The 18,369-nt window shown below is 37.1% G+C and overlaps 1 protein-coding gene and 1 long non-coding RNA gene across 3 annotated transcripts in view; one reads left to right on the top strand and one right to left on the bottom strand.

Annotated features, from left to right (window-relative positions):
* The first annotated feature begins 5,498 nt into the window (after positions 1–5,498).
* LOC113671675 (E3 ubiquitin-protein ligase rnf213-alpha-like) overlaps positions 5,499–18,369 on the top strand; it is a 69,548-nt gene continuing 56,677 nt past the window's right edge. The window contains exon 1 of one of the 2 annotated variants that reach the window (XM_089202479.1): positions 5,499–5,833. In XM_089202479.1, coding sequence (XP_089058605.1) covers positions 5,635–5,833 — 199 coding nt within the window. In that variant the 5' untranslated portion in view covers positions 5,499–5,634. The remainder of the gene's footprint in view (positions 5,834–18,369) is intronic. The other variant, XM_089202480.1, reaches the window with a different exon arrangement.
* LOC149047235 (uncharacterized) lies at positions 7,010–9,162 on the bottom strand. Its single transcript, XR_016185474.1, has 2 exons — positions 8,997–9,162; positions 7,010–7,597 (listed from the first exon to the last, which is right to left on the bottom strand). It is a non-coding gene; the product is annotated as an uncharacterized LOC149047235 (long non-coding RNA).

The following is an 18,369-nucleotide window of genomic DNA, read 5'->3' as shown; positions in this document are numbered from 1 at the left end:
TGAATATTACCCGAGTTGTGTGACCTCATGTAACGAATTTACTTGACCTGTGGTATTTCTGTCAACCTAATCCTTTGTTTTATCATCTAAACTTAATCCTCTGTCATTATTGAAGCTGGCAAAGAGATATTTATTTTCTGGTGAATATTTTTGTCCAACATACTTTTTCCAAGTCGAAAAGTAGCATCAAGAGAAAAACAGTTTTAACAATGACCGATATGACAGAATATAATGAGCCTCTAGCTTTTCAAAGGCAAAAGGTTGGTCATAAAGTTACTGTAAAAGTTTCCTTGTGTATTTGTGTTTTTTCTATCTTGAGACGAAATCGAAGTCCGGCAAAATTTACTTGCAAGCGACTATGAAATATACATGGTCTTGCCTACTTGTCGTCACCGTTTACTGGCATAAATCACCACAACTTGTATAAAAATCTTACATAACACTCTAACCTTGTTTATATATGATTTTATTAGCTGTTTCGATTATTATATTACGCCTTGGTATTACTTTTTGCCAGGAGCCCAGGTTATGCGTTGTGTTCTCCCCTCCCCCATTTATATCGTAGGTTAGTCACGCAACGATTGATATCAACATAAATAAATATTTACCCTGTATAAAGTTTTTGTTTATGTTGAATTGAAAATATTAGAACCTTTGCTCTTTATGGTCACTAATCGTTGTTTCAGTGGCAGCGAAGCAGTTAAAAGCGGGTTGTTGCTTCAACGCTATTGAAATTTATAGTATTCAGACGGGAGAGCAAAGCGAAATGCTCTCGGAATAAAAACTTTCAGGGGCCTTTTACATGATATCGGAATGAGTTTTGTTCAAGAACGAGTTCATCTCGGTTTTCAGTCATACCTGGTCGGACACCTTGAAAACAAAGGGTAACACGCAACCAGTTTACTGCAAATTTGACATGAAAATAATTCTGATACCTCTTTGAAAAGGAAGCTTGAACAGTAGATATCGCACTATCTTTGGCTATGTTACAAAAGAATACTCAATGAACTAGAAGTGCACACATCGAGTTCTGGATTCACTTGAATAGTTTGTTTAACAAATGCAGACACAGTTATTTTAATCCCTACCAAATTATGTGAAGACAAACAAAACTTCAAAGTAGGACAGATTTTGTCAAGCATAAAAATGTGAGAGATCAGTGCCTAAAAGTTTTCATAATTAATTAACCAGTTCATGTGAATTTTACTAAGTGAGATTGACGGCTCGTATTTGGCAAGTCACAAATTTTTTTGTTTTTAGCTGTTGACGAGGGGGGGGGGGGGGGAAGGCGATCAGAAATTTATGTAGATGCTTGTCGTACCTTTTAGGAGTCAAAATCTAACTTTTGCGGTGTCTCAAACTTTAGTGGACTTCCAGAGACCTAGCTGGTACCTTTCAGCATGTATTTAGCTCAGTAAAATACCTAAAATAAGCATTATCAGGACGATTTTAATGATCTGACCTGAGCACATCGATAAAGGAGTTTTTATTTTTTGGGATTTTTCAATTTTTTGTGCTTGAATTGGTACTTTATAGGGGGAGACGTCAGTTGTTGCCACTCCCAAACGGAAAAACTCGGGTACCTTTTGTAATTTTACGGGGGTCGTATTCGAAATTCCCGGCGCGCACCCCCGCCCTCTTTTGCATAGGGGTCCCCCGGGGGGTGCTGATATGTGCAGCACACTTGAAATTTAGCAAGGACAAATTTTGATGTGATTTTGGTTAAGGGAAACAAGTTTTGTCAGCGTCTAGTGGCTCGTGCGGAAGGGCCCTTTAACACCGTGCGCATAACTGTGCGTCCTGCCAGACGGCGGGAAGCCAACAAAATTCAGACATTAGTATAGAAAACTCCGCCTCTGTCTGGATTTCTGGTAGCCTATTGACCAATTCTCAATCGAGACCTAAGTCTGACAGGACGCGTAATTTTGCACAAGGTGTTAAGTATTCTACTTACTGGAGCAAGGTTGTACGAAAAGACGTCTGGAAAACTCTGTGATACAGGCTTGTCAATTCCCCTATCGGCGTTTGGAATCGACTTAACGCTACTTTACCCTGGCCGGACACTTCTTTACGCTCTCTGCATCAACTATTCAAGCGGAACCAAGACTCCACCGAGACTCCACCAACACCAAGATTTGATCTACGAGTAGTGCAAACTGTAAAATCATCGATATCTTGGCGTCTCGAGGATGCCGGCACGCGACGAAATAAGATCACCTTCATTTTCTGGATCTGAAATCTTCCAAATCCGCAAGTGACTTTTACAACTACGCAAGGTAACGACTTGGGATATGCAACTTCGGTCTTCTTGATAACTAAACCCACAAGCTCCACCAGCGAGACCGTTTTTGTTTAGATGAACGGCAAAGATCAATGCTAGCATGTAATATGAGACGCTTATTCAACAGTTAAGTTAGCTAAATCAGTATGTAGCTAGTCAATAAAACTGACTTTTGAAAACATTCTTCGACACTTCCGCCGGCAAAGGAATCGTTGAATCGTCACACAACTCGGTAGTCTATGTGTAGCCGTACCCTCAACCCCCCCTCCCCTGGTGAAACGGATTCCGTCAGGTGTTCGGTGACGCCACTCTTATTTATGCAAAATATTGTCATTTGATAATATTTTTTGCGAGGTGCACATGTTAGTGTGAAGGTTATAGAGATAAACAACAACACTGAAGTGAATTCATTTTCCGTTTTTCGGGTAAATTTGCAATTCAGCGTCCGATTTCAAATATATATTTTGCTCTAAGGATATAGGAGAAGATTATGAGCGATTTTTGGTATAGAGTAAGAAGAGGGCGATGTTCGATTAGCATCGCGCTCACAAAACTAGATTTCAACGTCCATGCGGTTTTTGCTTGCATTTGTAATCAGTGCCACGGTTGACAAAAAAAGTTGGATCATTTGCTTCAGAGTCTCAAGGTATTTACAGATTTCTTTCTTTCAAGCGTGAGGAAAGAGGGACTCTTTTCTCAGTTGAAAGAATCGCCGCAAGAAACAACTATCATTAGTCTAAGTGACTGAACGTCCGGCAGCCGAACACGGTCTTAATAGCTTCGCAGCACCGTTCGCAAAGAGAGCGAAGGTTGAAGGCGGACAACGTTCTTAGCCCAAGTCCATTTCGATGGTCTTCTGCGAGAGCTTTAACGGGCGGCACAATAGATATAGTGATCGGTTTCTTCTAGAGAAGAGAGGCGATCGATCGCTGGCACGGCTTGATGTATAAAAGATATATCCAGTTGGTAACGAAACGGAGGCATCGTTACCTTCGAAAAACATATCTATGGTTTTCTGCTGTTCTTCTTGAAACGCCTCTATCCCAAAAGTCGCGCAAACTTGACTTAAAACCTCGTCGTAGATCGCTGTTGTCTGAAAAGTTGACCATGAGAGCATTTTGATCACCGTCCGGTTCGTTAGTTTGAAAATTAATTACCAACTCTAGTCAATCAGAATTGACGAAAGAATCGGCAAAAGGGGTTAACCAATAAAAAGTCATGATACATTTTCTTGTAGAAGAGTGACGTCACGGAACACGATTAATATCAGGTTTGCATAGACTTTACCTCCCCTCCGTTTCACCTTGGCGAGGGGGAGGGTACGGCTACAAGTAGGCTAACAACTCAGGTAATATTCACGGTGAAAATTTGCATAATTGAGCTGACGAATTTTAAAAAAAAAATCATTTCTCGAAAACTGAAATATGTTTTTACATAAAAAAACTACACCACAATTATTAGGACATATTGGGCTACAAAATATGAAAGTAGAAATGAAAGCAAATTTTAGGTGACTTGCCGTTGTTTTTCTGATGCATGTTGACATTAGCTTTTAAGATACTTCTTGGGCGGCTGTCCTACACATATGAACATGTAGTTTCTTCTCTCGGCTCAAAGCATCGTTGACATTTAAAAGCAGCTGTTTCTGTCAACTATTACCAGCCACGAGGCGCTGGATGAAAGGGTTGAGGTTTAGATGATAACAAAATGTTAACCTTTATGCCTGATAATTGATTCCCTGAATATTGATCAAGTTAATTTTCGTCTATTTAAACCCGGAGGTGCCTAATTTTAGTATTACATTTAAGCTGAAGTAAATTTTGTGCTCTTGTATCTATTTGCTAATCGAAACGGCTAAAATTTTCATCCACGACCCACTGGATGGAAGAGAAGAAGCTTAGTGGATACCAACATGTAATTGATGATTTACCAAGAATGGACTGAAGTTTTAAAATAATCGTCAATTGAAACCTGGCAAGTGCCCTATTTTAGTACTACATGTGAGCTGAACTACAATTTTAAAATTGATTATAACATCAAAAACATATTCATTTTGCATAATTGGAGAGTCCTTCAAATTGCGATTTAGGATTCGTTTAAATTCTGACAGTTCAAATAACTTATGAACGAAAAATCTGAGAGGTTCTTGAACTCCAAAAATCAGAGCTTCAGGACATCATAAAACTCCTGCGTCCTTGGTCTTTTTCACGCACATCTAACGCAAGCTCGCACGCGTGAATTATGTGCTTTACTTTGACTTCATCAGGAGTCTGATCCAAGTCGGAGCTGTCATCAAAGACCCTCGATAAGTACTCACTGAATTTGGAAAAAAAGACGTAGAAATTATTCTCTGAGAACAACACAAATTTTCCCCCCTCTAACGCTGACAAAGTGGCTGAATCTCATGAGCACAAGTTTTTCATATGTGTGTTACAAAAGTAGTTAATTAAATAAAAACCAAGATTTTAGACTTTCCAACCATGTAAAAAAAGACAAAGAGACCTAAAGCTACCGCTTCAGCCTTACGTATCTAAACTTCTTTATCATCTAGCGATTAATTTGGTCCCTAACTGTGGGCATACGCGGTTTTTATGTTCTTTAAGGAAGGATAAGATTTTTGCTAGATGGTACCCATGCTTTCCTTTTATTTTGTAATTTAAAAGTGCTATTACTAGAGATTTTATCGTGCCTTAAGCATTAAATGTAGTTTGCTGAATATAGTGTATTGTGCTGTAAACAGCGTTTTGAACTCTACGCACTTGGTACGCAGAATTAAAATCTTTACGGAGTGTTTACAAGTATCACCTTGTAAATTAAGACAAATGAAGTGGAAATAAGTATCATAGAGAAATGTTAGTCAGGCCTAACCCATGTACTCTTTTTTTAAACTGAATGTAAAGTTTTTTTCTGAGTAGATCCATGCGCTTCACGATTCTATTCTACTCGATTTTATTCGTGCTTGATTAGTTGGAGCTCGATTACCGAGATCCTGAGTTGGGTTGACATTCGAGCTCGGGTGACCTCTGTCGAGCTCAGTTGCCCAGAAACAAATATTGATCCGTTTGTTTTGGTACTGACCTCACTGTATTATTGCTCAATCAATAACAATTGTCCATTCAATTACCCAGTATGGAAGCCATCTTTTATGTATCCTAGGAAGCCAATCAGATGTCGCCTGGCACTCCCAGCATTGTGACACGCCACTTCCGCTTGATTTATAAAAAACGAGTCTGTAATCTCCAAAGATCATTTATTTACGAGTGCACGACACTCTACTATATCTTTACAGAGGCTGCTTATCTCTACGACATGAGTAGCGTTTAAGCAAAAAGATACGGCCGTGAATTTAAGCAATGGAGTGCCCAAACTGTGGAAGCACAGACTTGCAACCCAGATTTAAATGCTGCCCTGAATGTGGTTCTCGTTTGGTACAGGATCAAAATAACCCACCAAGGGAACAGAAGATCGTAACAGCCGTTGGTGGCGAGAAACCGAATGGCAATGGAACAGCGAAAACATACGACACCGGTACAAGTAAGGAACAGGTTGAAGGTAAAAGTTCTGTTTGAAGGTGGTTTTGTGGACGTATGTGAACCCTGCTCAAAAGTTAATTCGGTGTGATTAATTTGATGTGTGATTTAGATTTCCTCCAGTGCTTGCATGACTTATAATCAAAGTCTTTCACAGGAAATGATCTGGCTATTTGTGAATTAGAAAGCTTAATGTCAACCTAAAAAAGATATTGAATTGTCTTTCTATATATAATAAAAACTAAAGGTTGGAGTCATGATCATTATAATGATGGATTTTTCCGGGTCCATCGAAAGTGAAAGTGCTCTAAAATATATTTCGTCATGTGACGAAGTTACGCATATTAATAAGCCACTCCCAAAAGCATCCTACCGTAACAAGTTATGTGAGCAAGTACTGTATTCAGCTTTCGCATTCGTAGCATATGACTTTTGGCTTCCTCTTCAAGTAAAATCATACTTAGATAGTACTACAAAGATGTTTGCAGATTCATTTGCGAAATTAAGGACAAAATCTCAATCCGGTGCAGCCCTGACAACTCGAACCTGGGTAACTCACCACTAACTTGAACAAGATCTGACGTCCCTTGGTTTCACCCCACTCACTTAAACTTGGTTAACTCTTAATACTCCACGTTAACTCAAACTAGTTTTTTTTCTTTCCCTTAACTCAAATTTACCCTGATGAATTAAAACGTAACAAAACACTTTCGTTGATAAACGTCAGTGTCAGAACATAGATGACTGACACATCCAGTCTTTAAGCACATATGATATGACATGAATGTGATAAAATTTATGAATTACATTTAGGGAAAGACTATTGATTGTTCAAGAGTGGTAAAAATATGATTCCTTAATTATTAATTGTTAGCAGGATAATTTAAATTCAACATCAAGACCGGCAATTCAAACCCCCACCAACTTAAACCAATTTTGTTTCCCCTGAGAGTTTGAGGTGTCGGGGTTCTTCTGTATATCCAATTCAGAAAAGAAACCAGTCATGGGTGTGTAACCTTCATCAGAAGGAAAGGCACTGCATAAGCAAAATTATTATGATAACTGTGAAATGACAGAATGGCAGAATATCCTTGAACAGAGAATGACAGAATATTCGAAAATGCAGAGCGCCTTTTTGTATGAAACAGAAGTCTCAAAAATGGAACTGCAATGAAATAAGATTAGAAGCCACAATTAAAAGAAGCATAGTTTAATCATTATTGGAGCATAGAAGAAGAACAGTGAGATTCTTGGGCTTGCCCCATAAATTATCATCATTAATACCATTCTTATCATTGTTATTATTTTTAATAAATGAGTCTTTATTTCTATTTAATTGTTGGTTTAGTTTTCAAAAGTCACCATATACTCTTGAATCACCTCTCTCTTGTGATACTCATGAATAATGTAGTATGCAGCAGATTTTCTGTTTTGCATCTGAATACAAATTGCAGCACTTCAATCTAGGGTCATTATACAACTTCTACAGTAGTTCTTTTCAAATAAAAAATTGTGACATACCTGCAGCCACATGCAGTCTTACACTTCTATTTTTTTTTTTTTCATCTGTCAACCATCCTAAGAATATTTTTTCCTCAGCCTAAACAATGTGGCATTTAAGAGAAAGGGGTAAGGGGAAGGCAAGTGTTATCTAAAGCCATTTTCATCAGTTACATATTGTTCCTGGACTCTTGATTATGCTGGGATGGCATGCATCTTAGCTTCAGAGTACCTCCTCCAAATTTTCCCTCTTTGAAGTTTTTATTGATCAGACCATAGATGACTCCTAAAGAGAAAACATGGTAAATGATAAAACAAGAGAAAAATAGGCAGTCTATGACTGCATGTATCTACGAGATTATTTATAGTTCATCAACTTGTGTTAGCTAATTTTAATCAAAGACCAGATTCTTGTATAGGGGGAGCAGATATTATTAAATGGAATGACCCAATTGTAACCAGAAGCAATTAATCTAATAAACATTATCTTAACTAAATAGCAAATCCACAACTGATCAGGAAAGCTGAATTGTAACTTTATTATTTAATTTCAAATAGTAACTTTAATATCTTTGCAGTTTTATCAACTATCATGGTTTGTTGTCCACATTTCAATACGAGTTTTGTTTAGTTCATCTGTTGGCATATTGTAATTGACAGGTCCTAATTGTCAATTTTTCTCGGGAAGCTGTTGATACCATCATTGAAACATGTGTCATAAGAGGTTGCGTTATTTTCTGTCATAACAATGACTTGACAGACAAATTTAGGTTTTAACATGGATGTTAATGTAGTCATATTGCATTGCTTAATAGTACAGGTTATGTATTCTTTGTCTTGCTCTACAGGTAGAGTTTTGTTGCATACAATGCAACATGTCTTCTTTTTTATATGTACATCAATTCAAATAAGCTGTCCTCTAACAATGTTACATTCTAATTCTACACTTTCAATGTTTATATTTTGAATATCATCAATTTCTGGTGGTTGGTGTGGCTGTTGCTGTACATTTGTTGGCATTGTGTAGTTCCAGAAAATATCCATACCCCCACCACGGAGGGAATTGGAAATTCCAGAGGGGTGGGGGGTCAAAGTCCCAGGAAATTCCAGAGGGGATGGGGGGTAAGAGGCGAAATTTTCGTCCAGAGGGTAGGAAGTCGATCGACTTTCTTCGTATGTCAATTGGCGCCTCTTACCTACTTTAGTGGGACGTTCTGAAGTTTAAGTTGTTAAATTACGATGCTTCTAACAGTTCTGCAGCCAAAGAATTTTTTTTTTTATCCTTGTAGCGCTTTGGAACATAAATAACATCAAATAAAGAAGAGAACCACTTTGTTTTTCGAACGGAGCCGCCATTACTCGTTACCAGTCTCCAAAGATTACAACCAACAGGAGTGGTTACCTAGAGATTTTCCTCGGTCATAACACGTTTCGCGTTCGTAAAATTTACAAATAACTGTCTGATGCTGTTTTTTTTTTAAATTTCAGTTAAATCTCACAGATCGATCCTGCAGTCTCGTTTTTTGAGCGGTTCAAAAGACTCAAAACGTCTCACAGTCTCGAATTGTTTGCAAAGCCGTTTTGGGGTCTTAACATTGGTCTCGCAATTAAAACACTCAAAAAAAAAACAAAAAACGCTGGTCTCGCCGTCTCGCAAAGTTTCGCATAAATTTACCATTCGCTACCTCTTATTGACTCCAGCCATCTCTTAATTTTGATCTGCACTGAGCTTAATTCTGTTGCATCATAATGTGTAGGAGACTTGACGATTTCTTTATGGCTTACTTGCTTGCGATGTTACAATGAATGATAAGTACAGTCGTACCGTAGTCGAAAACAGTTGATAGTAACATTGAGAAACATTAGGATCCAGGGCTTTGTATATATGCGCGTGGGACTGGTAACTAGCCAAGGTTTGTTTAGGCACAATCGGACGAAATTATCGACCCGCTGTTAACAAGAATCAATGCTTGTGTGAAGAAATTTTACATTAGAGGCTGGAATTTGGAAAGATGAGTTCAAAATAACTTACTGCTGACTCTGTTTTCTCTTTTGCTCTCTTATTTATGACACAATTTTGTACAAATTTACGTTGCTTAATGTAATTTCGAACGTTTCCATTTCAAGTGCACGCAATTTTCTCAGTACATTGTACAAACTTAACAGTTCAAAAGTGTTTTGTTGCGACTTGTACAGTTTTTTTCTCCTTTCGTGTACTGAAAATACTGTGTTAAATGTTTAAGGATAAGTATTGTATTTAAAAATAAAGCAAACATTAAGTTTAAGCTAGTTAGCGACGTTTACCTTGCGCGTGTACGCCATCTCTCGAATATACACGCGACAATAGCCCGGTGAGCTCTGTCATTAAAATCATTTACCTTTGCATTTTGTACAAACAAGCGAGGAGCATCTTTTGGGTGGTAACAAATGTTGTTTTCCATTATTCTTTCTTTGCATTTGAGAATATAATGAAATATATTTGAAACAGGAGAAAAGCTAATCCAGAAAAGTGCATTATAAATCTACAATATAGATAATGAAGATGCAAGAGAGAAGATAAGTGTTGTAAACGTCATATGTTGTCTTCATTGTGAAGATATCTTCAGGTGAATAAGACAATGAGAAGAGTTGAAAAATAATTGAGGGAGAATTAACAAAGGATCAGAACAGATGCTACCATAGTCCTGCCCGTAAAGAACTGACTAAAATTCAACCTGCAAGGTGTATTTTTGTACTTTCTATGTGTTTTTGCAAATGAGTGTGTTTTTGGTAGATATAGCAACTACCTCATGCAGTTTGGGATCAGCTTCCGTGTTTGGAAGATATGCCTGACATGCTCGTCTACAAATTCTGTGTAGGCCTGAATGAGTAAGTTTTGGGTAATCAGAGGTCCAGATAAAGGCATGCAGGTGAGGTGATCCTCCCATCTTAAATTCTATTCTGAAAGCATGATAAATTTTCTTACCAATTGGATTTGCATTGGTCTTTAACACTTTTTTGAAAAATGTTTCAACCCGATACTTAAAATGTTTTGTAATGACAACAGGATTTAAAGTTAGCAATGATCATCTCTCATAATAAGACAAAGCTTCTTCTTTTACACCAGTCATGTTTACTTACCCCTCAAGTTCATGCAATAATTTGAAATAGTTCTGGCCTTCTAAGATCAGCGCAGGATACAGTCTAAACCAAATTGGAATGCCAAGTTGCTTGACCATAGCTACTTACTTTATACATAGACTTTTGCTAGTATAGTGGAGAGCCTGGAATCTGCCTCATGAATAAATATGCTTGGTTTTTTTAAAAATAAGATCTGTTAACCTCTGTTTGTCTTTTCTAATTCAAGAGGCAGTCATTTGCTGCCAGCTAACTTTTACCATGGCAATACTGATATTATCAGAGATCTTCTTTTGTTCAATTATAAACTGTGCAAAGAACAAGACCTAAGTACTCCGGGTTTGTTGCAAATCTCCCAGTGTAATGTTATAGTTGAGCATTGAAATACTTTACTGGGATCAATTTTATATCTCTTTGGGTTGTAAAACCAAACTTTCCTATTGGAAATTAATGGTTGGAAAAACTAGTTCTTCACACAGCTTATCAGTCATATCACATGGTGCTTATTTTCTTAAGGTGCTATGCTATAAATTTCATTTCCTACAGACAAAATTTTTTCATTTATTTCTTCAATCACAGGATATTTTGGAATTGAGGACTGTAAACAATTTTCTCACTGATTGGTAACCTATGCTCATTTAATGGATCCTTGATCTCCTCACCAACTTTATTGTCCAAAAAATGACTACAGGATTCAATGGCTGTGGCATCTGTATCATTTACATGCAAAAATGAATTGTCTTGATGTGGCTGATAATGCATGGTGTCATGCTTGTGTCAACCTAAGTATTTACATAGTTATGTTCTTATACAATGGATTGCTATTCTTAAGCCAGTTTAATGCATTCAACACATGACCTCTAAAAATTCTAGTATCCTTTTCAACTTTAACAAAATTTGTTCCAGAGATCAAAGATGGAGGTGGCAAAATATTACAAGTCTGTTCGCATAAAACAGGAACATTGCAAATTGCACCTTTAATCTTCCTTTGCTGACCCTTAGGCATAACCACAATCTTTTTAAAAACTATTCTCTTTGCTATTAGAATTTGTTCAAGTTTCTCAAGTGTAGAGAGTTTTCAAAGGATTTCATCTACATACAGATTATAATACACAGCTTGACAAGGAAGATTTCCCTTTGAAACTTTGGAATGACAGGTTTTACAAATATATTCTTTGTCATCGAAGGACTTTGTATCTGTAAAAAGATGTTCCTGTTATACTTACTCTTAACCAATATCAAAACTGACTTTCTGTGAAGTATCCTATCGCAGACTGAACATATGTATACGTAGTATGGACCTTCTCTTATTTTCTGCTTAAGTATTGCAATATAATGGTCCAATCTGTATGTCTGGTTGGCCTTACTTTTTCTTGCCTCTTTCTGCTGTTCCTCAAGGTTGTCAATTTTCTACCTTTTTGCTTCGGATTCCATGTCATTATACTTCTATTTTCTTACATCGAGAAGTTTACTTTTTTGTTGATAGTCCATTGATTTATACCTTTGTGGATGTGAAAATATTGTACCAAATTTATCCATGAATCTATTTCAATTAAGGTACATGTTCCATATAGATGTCTCCTACCTGGTAAATCTCTTCTCTGAGAATCAAAAACTTTATATCCCCCACTATAAGGTAAACAATATATTGCTACTACATAGATGTCAACTGTTAAAATAATTGCATGATAAGTATCAAGCACCATGGAATTAAAGACATCTGAAAATGATGTAATGATGTAATTTGAACCCAGTCACCTGAAGAGGTATTGAATTTCTGAAGTTAAAAACAAGTACTGACAGAGACATTGCCACACATTGTGTGCCTATATTTGCCATACCAAATAGCTCAACATCACCTTGACTGTAGGGTGTAGCAGTAGTTTTAGTTTGATTAACAGTATTCCTGGATCTGGATTTCTTTTTATGTCAGTGGAAAGCATTATTTTGCAGTGATTAACTCTCAGATTGAGGCTCTTAAATAAAGCAGGTTTTTTTCGGTGTTGTGCTTCCTTATGATTTTTCTAAGGTTTTGTTTGCAACTATTAAAAATAGCGTTAGGCTGAATATGGTATGCAAACAGTTTTTCTGGCATCAATATCATAAACATCAGCGGGACCTTGGTTTGTCTCTATGTCATTTGCGAGTCGAATCAAATCAGGACTGTAACAGTGATAAAAATAGATCTGTGTGAGCCACAGGCGATTCATCTGCGTCATTTCATAGATGTGATCCAACCTTTTCAATACTGGCAAATATACCGCCTCTAAATAAAAGAAAAGTACAATCGAGCACCAGAATTTCCCCTTGAAGAATAAACAAGATCCATGCAAACGACCTGCCTGTATTGTTGTAAACTATTCCCCATTTTCACTTTATTGCCTGTGCAGTTGACATTAATAATAATTTTAGATGAATTACGGTCAATTCGCCGACGGACCAACTCGCCGACGCCAACTCGCCGACGCATAAAATCGAGTAGAGACGTCGGCGAGTTGGTCGTCAATCCAATACAACTTATTAGAAGTTAAACATACAGAAAAGTAAACGATATTTAGTAAAAAAAACACTGGTGAACATTGGTGAACATCTAACAGAAGCTTAAACATTGGTGAACATTGTTGAACATCACCAATGACTATAACAGCTTAAGACGCGAACGAGTTATTGTGCGACAACAACACCGTAAAGACTCATCATGTCAATCGCTCAGATTTTTTAACGAAAACTTGGCTTTCTAGACAAGATCTTTAGTAAAAAGCATTTCTTTTTATTTGCAACAATGTTTATAAGGATCTCAAGGCGAAAAAAGGGAAGTAAACATCACCAATGACTCAAACAGCTTCAAACGCGAACGAGTTATTGTGTGACAACAACACTGTAAAGACTCATCATGACAATCAAACGCGAACGAGTTATTGTGTGACAACAACACTGTAAAGACTCATCATGACAATCGGTCAGATTTTTTAAGAAAACTTGGCTTTCTAGACAAGATCTTTAGTGAAAAGCAATTCTTTTTATTTGTAACAAAGTTTATAAGGATCTCGAAGGCGAATAAAGTAAAGTAAACATCGTCAATGACTACATCCGCTTCAGACGCGAACGAGTTATTGTGTGACAACAACACCGTAAAGACTCATCATGTTAATCGCTCAGATTTTTTAACGAAAACTTGGCTTTCTAGACAAGATCTCTGGTTACCTTTTAGATGATTCTTAAATGCTCAGATTTGCTTATTAATGAAGGTTCAGTTTTGCTCAGGGCAATCACAGTTTCGCTCAAAATAATTCTCAAAGTTGAGGTTCTCAAAGATCACGGAGAGATGACGGGCTTGTTGATCAAGATCAGTTCGACTGACCTTAGCGTCGATTCCCGCTCTAATGCAATGCATTTGTGTGTAAAACAACTTCATAAAAATTTTATTATGTCTTTTAATGCAAACAACATAACTTTGGCTACATGTCATCAATAGAGGACCAGCATACTAGCTGAAGTCAAGAAATGATGCGTCGGAGGCTACCATGCACATCTTTTAAAAGAGGATCGAAACATCGCACTGATGGTTAATTTCTAGTGCATGAATTGTATTTTTCTCATGCGAAATAGATTGATACTCCATAGGTATACGCGCTTTAAGAATATATTACACCGTTAAATCTTTCCATGCATTTTCTCAACACCCAAAAACTTCTTTTTGCCGCCATAGAATATTTCAAATAATTCCCTACCTCCTACCCCGCTGAAGTCGATAATCAATACCGTGCTAAATTTATCCATGCATGAATTTGCATACACAAATGTGACACCAAAAACGAAGAAACAGAAGGTATTTTACGACTCATGCGCTTAGTGCGCATGAGTAATAAACCAGTAGTGTAGATTTCTTCACAGTCATCCTCCATATCTGTAATATCATTGATTGGCTTCAAAAGCTCCACTCTCTCTTCAGGAGGTGAAGTATTTATAAATATCACTTGTCTAGATGCCTTTCTTATAGGAAGTTGTAAAACAAGATACGCAGCTTCTTGAGCACTTATTTCCACATTATTTGAAAATTTACGGCCAATGTCTCTCACTTGCTGTTTCTAACTAGAATTTGCATTCCTTGCTTCTGTACAGGCCTGTCGTAAAAGTTCACTTGTTCCTTTTTGTGCCTATAATTGACTATGTATACAGCACATGCATATACATTTAATACATACTGGATGTCCATATTTGCTCTCCATGCACAAAGACAAGCAGGATTGTAATTGTTTATTCTCAATTCATTTGCATTTTAAAAAAAAAACTGTTGGTGAATCAAGTAATGAACTTATAGCAAGTAAATAGTTTTCTTCGGTGACATTGAGATCAAGCAGTAATTGATCAAAGGAAATATATTCACCCTCCTTCATATCATTTAGATGCTTTTGACTGATTTCAATGCATCTTGGTGCATTTTTATTTCCCTTTAAGTCCTATCAGTGTCGAGAGGATACAGAATTTCTGTCTTTTTCATGGGAGGCTGTGGATAATTGAATCTGCATTCACTTTTTTTATTCTTACGACAAGTATGGGAATGCCTGTGTACCTGTCTATTGACTACTTTTAGTAATTCAGGGTTGTCTGTAGGTTTTTGACAATTATTTTATCAATATATGATGTCACTTTAGCATACTGTCTATTCCAAACTCTGGTGCATTTTCAAACCATGTGAGCATGTGAATGTGATGTGAACCTCTCTGTGGAAATTCAACTCTGTAAAACCAGTCAGAAATATTTCCCAGTGGTGCAGCATCACTTAACAGAAAGTTTGTGAGAAACTGACTGATTTGATAGTCAAAATGTCTAGCACATGTTACAGGATCACGTTGGATCAGTCTACACGTTCCTTCCCAGTTTAAATTCTCTCGCTCATCATCAGTGTGGCACTTATGGTCCATAATTTCACCAAGAATTCTTCATTACAACTCCATAGCGGATTAAATGTGAACCTCAAAAATTGAGGTTGTTAAGTATTCATACATTCAGGCTATTGTTCTTTCTCATTACTTATTCATTCCGATGAGTTTGCCGACATGCCGGCATGCTTCCGAAGATCGTGAAGAGCGCAACTTCTTTGATGTAGGTAAGATATTTTTCTTTTGTTAACAGATGAAATAAACTCTCCCGGGAATCTGCTTGATTGATGTCTAATAATTGCTACGCGTTCCGGTGTGTTGGGCAACATGTCAAAGACATCAACCTCGGATCAAACCCAAGCACTTATCAGCTTACATGTCTTTTCAAGCCAACACTAAACTCCATCGCGACAATAAACAAAACGGTCAGATCACAACAAGTTCATTCGAACAAGACGAAAGTTGTGAAAGAATGAACCGCCAGCGCGCGAACACGAGCACTATTTATGACACGCAATATTTACATAATAAAGAAGTAGTTTAATTCAAGTGCACTCATTCGGATCAAAACAAAACGATCGGCGCTCGAAATGATAAACTATTTTCGCTTTTGCTCTTCGCAGTGATTACAACAACTCGTCCAAGATCCATTTTTAGATCTTTTGCGACGCTCTTTAATCCTAAAAACATATTAAGGCTAAAAATACACCGTGAATAGAAAATAAATCCATTCAAATGATTGCAGTTTATCGATCTCGAGTTCATTCATCTCAAGACAATGTAAACAAAAGGATACAAGATCACAAGTCTGTTCGCGCAAGGTAGCTTAATTACACTATTGTCCAAGTCTTTTGAAGTACTTTCCGCAGTTCCTTTAGTCTTCTTCCAAAATATCTCACCTTTTTCGAAACGAATAAAACCGAAATCATTCGACACGTTTTCGGCAGCCACCAAAGGCAATGCCCAAAGGAATAAACCGAGCCTTCGAGGTAAAAAATCCAGCGGTGTCACCCATTTCAGTAAGTCACAAATAATCCGGGCTGGAGTTGTAATGTACGAAGTGTATCCATTGCGTTTCTGCTGATGAGAAGCTACAAAACAATGTGGCTGGTACTAATTGCCCTATCATTGCAAAGAGATCTCTTTTAGCCTTCTCAAAGTATGGAGGTGAACCCCGTAATGTCCTAAGGAATTTAAATCCTTCATCATGATGGATTAAACTGTTTAATGCTTCTTGCTATTTTAAAAACCTGCATTTAGGGATCTGCTATTTCCCTTGCATTTTCTGAGTGCTACTTGTGACTAATAATAATATTTTCTTTAGCAACTTTTTTGTTTTACAAAAAATACTTTCAACATACATGACCACATGGCTGATCTTCTGTCTGATCTTCTAAGATCAGATTTACAGATATCACTATAGTGTACTTTTGTCAAACGATCTTTAATTTCTGGTTTTTTCTGTCCAAGAAATATTCCAGGATTTGCCAGTTCTTCAGAATGTGTATCTCTTAATATACTCAAAGGTCTATTTCTCTCAGCTGGTGCGACATTAAGAATATACTACTGTTCATTGTTATCTAAAAACTCAGTAGCTGTTAGGAGTGTGTCAGTATTGTGCAGGGATTTCTATTTCATCTTCACTTCATTCATCCTCATCATCTAATTACTTGGTATCTATATTATTGGAGTTTTTTTCATCATTGACAGATTGCTGATCACATTCACTATCATCAGTGTCATGTTGTGAAATTTGTTCATTATAATTGATAACCCAGTCTTGATTAAACACAATACCTTCATCTGTATAAAGACTACTATTATTCATGAGCCAAATGGCACCATCAACAACTTTTTGAGACCTTACATTTAACGACAATGCAGAACTCTTGTACTGCAATTTCCTTTCAAATTTACTTTGACTGTACCTGTCTCACTAGGTAACCACGGTAACATACCAACAGTAACAGTTACATCCGCCGGTACATTGACAATATTACCATGAATCTTAAACTGCTTCCCTATGGGAGCTTGTATAAACTTTTAAAAATAAATCCTTGGTGCTAGCATTCTACATTCTTATTCATTTAAATCAAAGACTGCTGGTTTTTAAGGGAATGCCATGCCATTTGCTATAGCACAAGGAGGAACTCTGTTTTCAACCAAGAGATTGTAGCATGTTTTTCAAACCCACTCAATGTTATTGGCACTTGTCTTGTTAGAAAGATATGTGTCTATATCAGAGTTGGACTGAGTCTATCGGCTTTAAGTACACTATGTTTATACCATAACTGATCGCAATAGCGACAAATGTATAGAGGACCTTGCAAATATGGAATTGAATATTTTTATTAGACTTTTGTCTATAACTTTTCATATGAGCACTGTTTTTGGCATTTTGTTCTGTAGAAGCCTTATAGATGCTCTATATGTTTTCTTGTATTCGCTATGTTTAGCCTTTTGTTCAACAGAAGCCTTAGATGCTTTATAATTCTTTTTGTATTTGTTATGTTGTGCCTTCTTTTCGGGTGAGTTCTTAGATGCCTGCCTAAGAGCTTCTACATGTACCTTTTTATTGTTACTATTGCTTGATATATCTTTTTGGTTTGTACATTACATATGATTAGAAGACTTTTCAAATGCAACCTCACTTAAACACAAACACTTAATGTCAAGCATTCGACGGTGAGAAAACATCCCAAGAACGTCAAAGAAGTTTAAAAAAAAACCTAGCGAAAAAAACACTCGACACGTTTCTTGAAAGCTGTGTCTGATTTTTGGAGGAAAAAAGAATAAATAGATGGCAAATAGTGAGTAATAACTTACCTCCAACAAATAGGAGTGGCGATCGAAAAGGAAGAGACTTGACACCGAAAAACAGTCGATAATTTGTCGATCCTGTCGACGTGTACTGGTAACATCCGAGAGATGCCCATCGTCGTGTTGATGGTGGCGATCACGATCGCCGACGCCAGATACGAAAATAAGACGTTATCAGAGAAGACCGAACTGGATTCCGAGCATAAACCGAAGATTTGTATTGTTACGGACGGACGGA

The sequence above is a fragment of the Pocillopora damicornis genome, chromosome 4, assembly GCF_964200805.1.
Source record: "Pocillopora damicornis chromosome 4, jaPocDami1.2, whole genome shotgun sequence".
Taxonomy (NCBI): domain Eukaryota; kingdom Metazoa; phylum Cnidaria; class Anthozoa; order Scleractinia; family Pocilloporidae; genus Pocillopora; species Pocillopora damicornis.
The sequence above is the reverse complement of the archived record's forward strand: the minus strand, read 5'-3'. Positions and strand labels throughout refer to the sequence as shown.